The sequence below is a fragment of the Bos indicus genome, chromosome 6 (assembly GCF_029378745.1).
Source record: "Bos indicus isolate NIAB-ARS_2022 breed Sahiwal x Tharparkar chromosome 6, NIAB-ARS_B.indTharparkar_mat_pri_1.0, whole genome shotgun sequence".
Lineage (NCBI taxonomy): Eukaryota > Metazoa > Chordata > Mammalia > Artiodactyla > Bovidae > Bos > Bos indicus.
This window is the reverse complement of record NC_091765.1, coordinates 2158307-2166611: the sequence shown is the minus strand read 5'-3', so window position 1 is coordinate 2166611 and position 8305 is coordinate 2158307. Positions and strand designations below refer to the sequence as shown.

General features: G+C 39.4%; 1 protein-coding gene across 5 annotated transcripts in view; it reads right to left on the bottom strand.

Moving 5' to 3' along the window:
- Positions 1–720: 720 nt before the first annotated feature.
- MARCHF1 (membrane associated ring-CH-type finger 1) overlaps positions 721–8305 on the bottom strand; it is a 610217-nt gene continuing 602632 nt past the window's right edge. For 4 of the 5 annotated variants that reach the window (XM_070790996.1, XM_070790994.1, XM_019962183.2 and 1 more), the window contains one exon: positions 721–4850. In XM_070790996.1, coding sequence (XP_070647097.1) covers positions 4552–4850 — 299 coding nt within the window. In that variant the 3' untranslated portion in view covers positions 721–4551. Of the gene's footprint in view, positions 4851–4875; positions 8050–8305 lie in introns of those variants that run through there. The other variant, XM_070790993.1, reaches the window with a different exon arrangement.

The following is an 8305-nucleotide window of genomic DNA, read 5'->3' as shown; positions in this document are numbered from 1 at the left end:
AACTCTAGCACAGACTTGTTTCCCCCCTGGCTGGATCTTGCTGCCGTGTCTTGTTCAGGACTCTGCTTCCTGCCCTGCCATTTCCCTGGGTTAAGGAGCCTACCCCATCCTTGCTGCCCTTGGTATCTCTGTCACAGCTCCCGGTTTAGGTCACTAGCTAAACACACAGTGACAATGATTTATGATCTAGGTTTGTTTGTTGTAATTTGGGAGGCTGAGAAGACAAATGCACATGTTCAGTTTGGACAGAAGAATGAACGCATCCAATTAGACCCTGAATTCAGGCTTAAAAGTTGGAGCTTCAGGGGGGATGTTTTCTTCACTGATCACTAACCCTCTTAGGTTTGAATTAGAGTCCCTCTTTTAGTTTTTATTACCTCTGGGTAGGAAAATACTGTTACATTCTTTTGTATATCCAAGCCTTATTCATCAGAGAATCTTTTTCTGGATTACATTCTGATTTTTCTTAATTTTTTTTTCTTTAAAACAGTTTGAAAGTCTGTGTAGATTATTTTCATTGATTTTCTCTTATTAATGCACCTATTTAATCCTTTCTAAAATGCCATATGTTAACCTGTGTTGGCCTTAAAATTATGTTCAGACGCTGCTTAAAAACCCAGACCATTGCAGAATCTTAAGAACTCAAGGCTGTTTGAATGTTACAGATACAGATCTGAAGAAATTCAGGTAAGTTAGGCAAAAAATAAATCACAACAAAAGTTTGGGTCACTTATTTAATATACAAAGTCTTTTTTCACAGGGAATTATTTGTTTTCCTTAATTTGTCTTAGTACGCATATTTCACAAAACAGTAAATTGTTAATGCAAGAGAATTAGGAAAAACCAAAAAAAGTACAAATGCTCAGTCCCCAAAATTGCACACAGTTAATGTTTTTCATTTGTTTTAATGCAGTTTCAAATGGGCTTTCTTCAGATGTGGAGGAAACACTGCAGCCCAAAAGAACAGTACTTCCTCTCAACTGTATTGATATGTAAAATAGCACCTTTGGGCTGACATGAAAGGAAATTGGTTTCCGTCTTTCTTAATTAAAATGTAAGTCCTGCACAATGATATGACAACTACAATAATGACAATGTTAAGTTTGAAGAGCTCTACTTTGTTCCAAAATATTAATTGGCATGAAAGGAAAGGTGAACTGTGTCAGGCAAATGAAACACTGCCCCACCTCACCTCCATGACAATTAGAATATGTTAGTGATGCCATTGCTCTAATAGTCTAGTTTTCCAGTCAAAATATATAGATGGTTCAGGGACCTTTTGCAAAACAGATTAACTATGCAGCTGTCTCTCTGGGACTGTAATCCCATGAACAGCAGCTCAGGATGAGATATAATCCTGCAGCATTTAGAAGACTCCTTTACTGTGTACACCTGTCTTCCTTCAGTTTCTCCATTGTTTTATATCCCAAATTGATGGGAACATTTTTGTTTCATTTGTACTTAAGCTTAATTTCCTTTTGGGCTTCACTTTTTAAAAAAAAAAATATGGATTGCATTTCTTTACAACTTAATCCTTGAGCTTATACAATAAAAGTGACAGATCTTTAAAAAAAAATTAACAGTATAAATGGCAATGGTAGTACCACAGTCATGATTATAAAAAGCCAAGGTTTTAGTAGAACTACCAATTTATTCTTCAATTTAAGTCCTTTGTTTCAATTCCATTTTATTTCTTACATAAGCAGGTAAACATGCTTCAAAAAACTGAAGAGCATTCCAGAGAGCAGTTTTTCTTTTTGAAGGGTATATCCAGTCCACAGAAGTATTTTCACAAAGCCACACCCAGTCACTGAAAGGTCAGAGACCATCGCCACACAGTATGAAAGAACACAGTCAACACTAGGTTTTAAATACACAGTTATTTCAGTTGTTTGAACCTTCAGCAGCCATTATGAGAAAACTCTTTAAGAATTTAAATTCGAGAGTTCAGGGTTTATAAAAGAATAGCAGAATAATGCTGACTTTTATCCTGTTAGAGAGCTCTATATTTTGTCATTTCAAGAAAGTCAAAGCCTATTCAAGTTAATTTTGAGAATGTACATGTGGTTTTAAAACGCCGTGTCCTCTTTTACCATTAATACAGTAATGCTTATCTTTATTTTTCATTCTAGTGTTCAGTGTGCCCCTAAATAAACCAGGCCTCATGTGAGCCAATCATCTTCCACTGTGCTATGAGCCATACACTTACCTATCTTTCTAAAGTTTGGACAGAATTTAAATGATATTTTTGGTGTAAATAATCCTTTCCCTTACAGAGCAGAGGACAGAGAGCTCAACAGTTCTTTGTTTGCTGGTGATGACTTTGTTCCCTCAGGAACTTGTGAAACTGTTGCCGTTGCTAAACCTCAGTAGACATGGATTAGTAAACTGTTTAGGAAAGTTAGCAGAAGAAATGAATCACGTTTAGTCCCTTGGGTGAAGTGCCATGGTTAAGTCACCCAAAGCTTCATTATCCATGAATGTATATGTCTTAAACCTTGAAGATGGAAATTAACAAGTTAATACAAAGTCCAGTTTAAGCTTCATATATTTTTAATTACACCACTATGTTTTTATTTGTGCAGAAGTTTTAGTTTAGTTGCCAGTTTAGTTGCCTCAAGTTTTCTGTTTTTTTCCTGTGCCTTCATTCAACAAGTTTTAAGAAAAATGAGCTTTAAAAAACCTCTTGTTTGCTGCCCGACTGACACTTTGACGTTTTTCTCTTGTATATACAGGAACACACACACACCACATGCACACACAAAGTTGACGCTGTTGACCTTTGCTGTATTTCTAAGAACTGGTACTATTTGGACTCAGTGTCAGCCACTACTAATATAATATCATCCTTCTCGTCAGTAAAAGGTTATTTCTCTTTCCTTTTTCCTACGGTAACCTGTGAGGAAGAAGCACACTGACAGTTACAAAGTACATCAATGTGATACCCAGATTTGTGCAATGCGAAACCCATGCTTTGGTTCTATGCCATCATGGTTGCCTTTTCACAATAATAACAACAGCTAGCAAAGATAAATCACCTTGTTTCATGTAAGACATCTCTCTTTGACAGACCACTATATTTATAATCATTAATCTAGCTCACTGCAGTATTCACGCTTCAGGTTTACATGAATATGCAAAGAATATAATAATCAACTCATCTGTCAAACCTAAACAACTCAATTTATTACTTATCACAGAATGTTGAATGTTTTTGTTTCCCAGTTGAGCAAGGGAAATACTGTCAGCTCTTTAAAATACAGGTTAAATGCTTGGTCATAACTACTCATCTGTCAAGTTGACACCTTATGTGGATTTAAGAAAGTACATTTGACTTAAATTTTTATTTCCCCTATTATAAGTGCTTCATAGTAGCAAATAAGTTAATTTCAAAACTTTGTCATGGGTAGATTGCTTTATAGTTTTTTTACCCTTTAAAAAATAATAACTTTATCTAACCCTTAGTAAGATACTTCGTTTGATTAGTGCTTTGTAAAGTAACATTTGTGATACTTTGAATAAAAGAATGAGGTGCTGTTTTGAAAGATTCAACTTTTAAAACAGGCTTTGTCTCTAATTTTAGGGCTGCTCTGTCCAATACAGTGGATTTGAATTGAGATTCCCTGTAAGGATGAAATGCATACTGGATTTGGAAGCCTTGGTTCATAAAAGGAGATGTAAATAACTAAACAATTTTTTATAATGATGACATTGAAGTGATAACGGGTATATAATGCTAAATAAAACATTATCGAAATTCACCTATGTATTTTTGCTTTTTATAATGGTGCTACTAGAAGATTTTAAATTTACGTATGTAGCCAGCCTTTGTGGCTCACATTACATTTCTGTTGGACAGTGCTGTTTCAGAGGGTCCAAGTGGAGTATACAACGCTTCTGGGTATTTAACAGAGCTAATTAAATCCCAAAATATTTTGAAAATCTACTCTTCATGATTTAAACATAATTTCAAGTATTAATATCTTCAAATGTGTCTTGCATCTATTTTAAAAACATACACCTGTCAAAACAAACTGTACTCCACTACAGCCATAAAAACCTGTTAGCCGTCAAAGTATGAATATCAAAATATGCATCTTCCAAGTTTGTGTCTGATGTGCCTTAGGGATAATGCAGACAATTTCAAGCTTAAACCCAGATACGTTTGTCATTTCCAGATGAGAGAGTTAGCATCATGAGGCCCTAGAAGAAACGCACGTTCAACTCAAGTCCTTATTCTGGAACTTGCCCTGCTACTGTGAAGACTCATGGGTCTGTCCACTCAGGCTTTCCGCATTGCCTAAAAGCATCCCTTGCGCCAGTGGTTAATTGTCCCAGAAATCATTTTCCAGCTAACTTCCACATTTCCTCTTTACACTTGAGACTGTTTCATGGGATCCTGGTCATTTGGTGTTTTCTTCTTTCCTTTTGAGCAAAGTAAGAACAAATGGGTCAGAAAGCGGAGAGAAGATAGAGGGTGACTACTCAGGATCGCTTCTGTCGTCTGTAGTGACAGGCTGGACTCTGGGTGGCAGGCCTCCGCTGGCCCCGTCACACGGGTATGAGCTCGGTGGGGCCGGCCTCCGCGGGTTGCCGTGCGGTGGGCCCTGTCTGCAACGCGGGCACCGCCCCAGCGTCCTTGGTGTCCATGCTCACGGTGCAAGAGCGGTTCTTCTCCGCCCTCTTGGCTGTGTCCGGGCAGTTCTGCACGAAGATCACGCGGTTGTAGGCCTTCAGCCTGCGCCACAGCTGCACGTAGACCTTGCACTGTACATACATGAAGACCAGACCTCCTGTGAAGCCGATGGCCACCACAACCAGCTTTGTCCAAAATGGCCATTCGAGGACACCTTTCAAAGAAAAGAGAATGTTATCACTGAGTCATTATTGATAGATTTGATTATTTTTCCCCCTATGGTTCCTTCAAAGGACCATGCTGTTGTTTAGTTGCTAAGTTGTGTCCGAATCTTTTTGTGACCCCATGGACTATATAGTCCACCAGGCTCTCCTATGCATGGGATTTCCCAGGCAGTACTAGAGTTGGCAGCCATTTCCTTCTCCAGGGGATCTTCCCAACCCAGGGATCGAACCCATGTCTCCTACATTGCAGGTGGATTCTTAACCACTGAGCCACCGGGAAGCCCTTAAAGGATTATGCCCACTTGTTAACATAAATCAGAAATATATTGTTAACAACTAGTAATAATAACAAAAACTACTTAATTGCTTTAAGTATTCTCAAAGTATTGCTAAAATTGCACATGACTTCTCTCACCTACCACTAATGTCTCATTCCTCTTACCATCAAGAACCTACTGTGATCATCAGATACTACACTGGATTTTGATACTTGACTTCAGCACTTATTGTTTACAGTGAAATCTTTAAGGAAGGATAGTGTACATACTGAGTGAAAGAATCAGACTTAATGCTCTTAAGGTAACAGAAGCTGTGTGTGGGATTGTACCTACAGGCCCCCGCCCCCACCTGCATTACCTTTAAAATTAAAAAAAAAAAAAAAAAGCGAGAGACACAGAAGCTGCTACATCTCACCAGAAAGAAGAAATTCCTGGGTACAGACATGCATAAGATTTAGGGTTTCAGTCATTTGTTTTATACATCTTATATTTTGTAACTGAGAACCATCTCTTTCTTAGGCATCAATGTTTTATCTTAATTTCCATCATCATAACTAGAAATGAACTTTCTTTCACAAAGAGTTTGCTGTAACAGTATTTAGGCCATGCATGATTATAAGTGTGTAATAAATGATGGTCAGGAGACCACATCTTGCCAACATTAGAATGGTGTGGAGGATATATCTGCCTTCAGTCGTGTGAGAGGCTGTCAAATAGAAGGGTGGTTGGAAACCACAGTCTAGGGGATCAGACTTCATTTACCTGTAACAGTGAGTAGAGTTACAGGAAGCATCCTGCATATAATAATTACATATACTTTCAAAACGGACACTGTGCCTTGTTTGCCTCACACTGACGGGTTTGCCTTGTTCTTCACTCATGTCTGTGCCAGGAGAACAGACTTGAGTCAGTGAATCTGGGCACCAGCATCTCCCGGCTGGGCAGGGGAGGGTGTAATTGTGTTCCCTGGGCCACTGGGCAGTGTCTAGAGAGGATTGTTCCACCTGGTAACACTTGAGCAGGTGAAAGGTTGTTGAATCATGCGAATACACCGGGATTCTTGGCCCCCGGAGGAGAAGAATTCAATCTGGGGCCAGAGACGAGGCTTGATCGCTCAGAGCTTTTGTGTAATAAAGTTTTATTAAAGTATAAAGGAGATAGAGAAAGCTTCTGACATAGGCATCAGAAGGGGGCAGAAAGAGTACCCGCTTGCTAGTGTTAACAATGAAGTTATATAATCCAAAGAATATCTGGAGGTTGTAAAGACCTCATCAGACCTACTCCCATAATTTACATTTTAAGATAACAATGTCCTCAGGCAAGATACGTCCTTGTAAAGACCAGGTCTACTCCCATAATTAACATTTTAAGATAACAGAAGGTTGAATCCAAAGACTGTCCTTAGGCAGGATACATTATTGTTATATAATCCTAAGGAATGTGGAGAAAGAAAAAAAGTTTGTCCTTTCTTCCTCGTTGAGAATTCCAGACCGCTCTCTCCTTGGGGACCCCTAGAGTCCTTATCAACCTGCCTAGGAAACGACTCTCTCACAGGTGCTGCTGACTTAGTAAGTCGAGGTCTGTAATGCTGCTCTGTCAACAGCCTGCAATGTGTAGCACAGCAAGTAGTTTACCTAGTCCCAAATGTCAGTGCTGCTGAGGCTGAGAAGCCCTGTTGCAGAAGATGATCACTTACACTTCTTTATTTGGAAATTTGCAGGGAAGATTCAGTATACAAATTAAACATCTTGGAGTTCTTTAAATTTAGAAGGATTTTTGCTCTCAGCTGTTCCATTGAGCAGTAGTCTCCTCGTTTAGAAAAATGTTAACCACAGGCAAGCTGTAGATTAAATGTGCTTTGTCTCATTTTTAGGGAAATCCCCATGCATGACATCTCACTTTCCCTCTGATTTCTATTCACACTGAAAGTTAAAACTGCTTGGATATTTTCCCCTCTGAGCCTCTGCCCATGATATTTCTTTTCTCAGGATTTTGCTTCTCCATTTCTGTGTGTCTACCTATCCCACAAACCTGAATGGGAAATCATTTCCACCCGGAAATAGATGTGCTCACTCTTTCACGTTATTTCTTACACGTGTGGCCTGAGTCACTGACGTGAGTTATTCTCTGTGATGCCATTATCTTGACACATGCAAGATCTGCGTCTTCTTGGTCTGTGTTTTTCACACTGCCTTGCTCAGTAGACATTTCAAGGATGAATGAACATTCTAATGATCAAAGTTCTGACTTTGACAGCTGTGCCTCAATCTTTCCAATATAACCAAAAGTGACAGCCTTTCTTCCCTTGCAAGTGAAGCGGCACTATTGATGGACAGGCTGAAGAAGACTCCATTCTTGCCCCACCTCTCCTCCCAGACCCAGTGGCCAGAGTCCATGACGTGCCTGAGAGTCAGGGTCAGGAGTAACCAGCTGCCAGACCTTGGAGACCCTGACCCCGGTACTTTTCCTTCACAAGGTATCTCTGAATCTATTTCCTCTACTCAGGTCATTCTTCCTTTTTACTTTCCTGGGGAGTCAAAGCTCCCATAATTTCTCTAGACAAACTTTAGAGTACAGAGTATCCCCCACCCCAGAGCCAAAGCCATTTGAGTGCAAACCCATTGTCCAGATGGCCACCTTCTTTCAGAGACAGCTGATTTTTCTCTTTGCCTTTTACTAAGTGGGCAGGATTTTTGTTTCCTTTAAAAACTATTGATATTATTGAGCAATTATAGGATTTTATCTTTAAAAACTCATGACAAGGATATCTTAAGAGAAGATGCCAAAATGGGGCTAAATGGATTTTTTGATGTTGTTTTCATTGGTGAGATGCATTTGCTTCTTTTTGTTGAGAGGCAGCACACTGTCTTCCCATTCAGTTGTGTTGGGCTAGTCAGTTCTATGCTGTTTTCTGTGAAGAGGAAAGAATGTACACAGTAAGGAAGGGTGGAGGTGAAGAAGGGAAGCTCAGAGTGGACCCCTTGTGTAACCCAAAGAATTCTTTGAAGCTGGAGCATGTACTCAAAATTGTCAAGAGCACAAAGTTGACCCTACTTGCCAGTCCAGAAGAGGAATCTGGAAAATCCAGCTTCAAACAATTCAACCATCTCTTCTTTACTCTGAAGTTCAAGGATTTATGATTTATCTCTACTTCCGCCTTTGTGCTT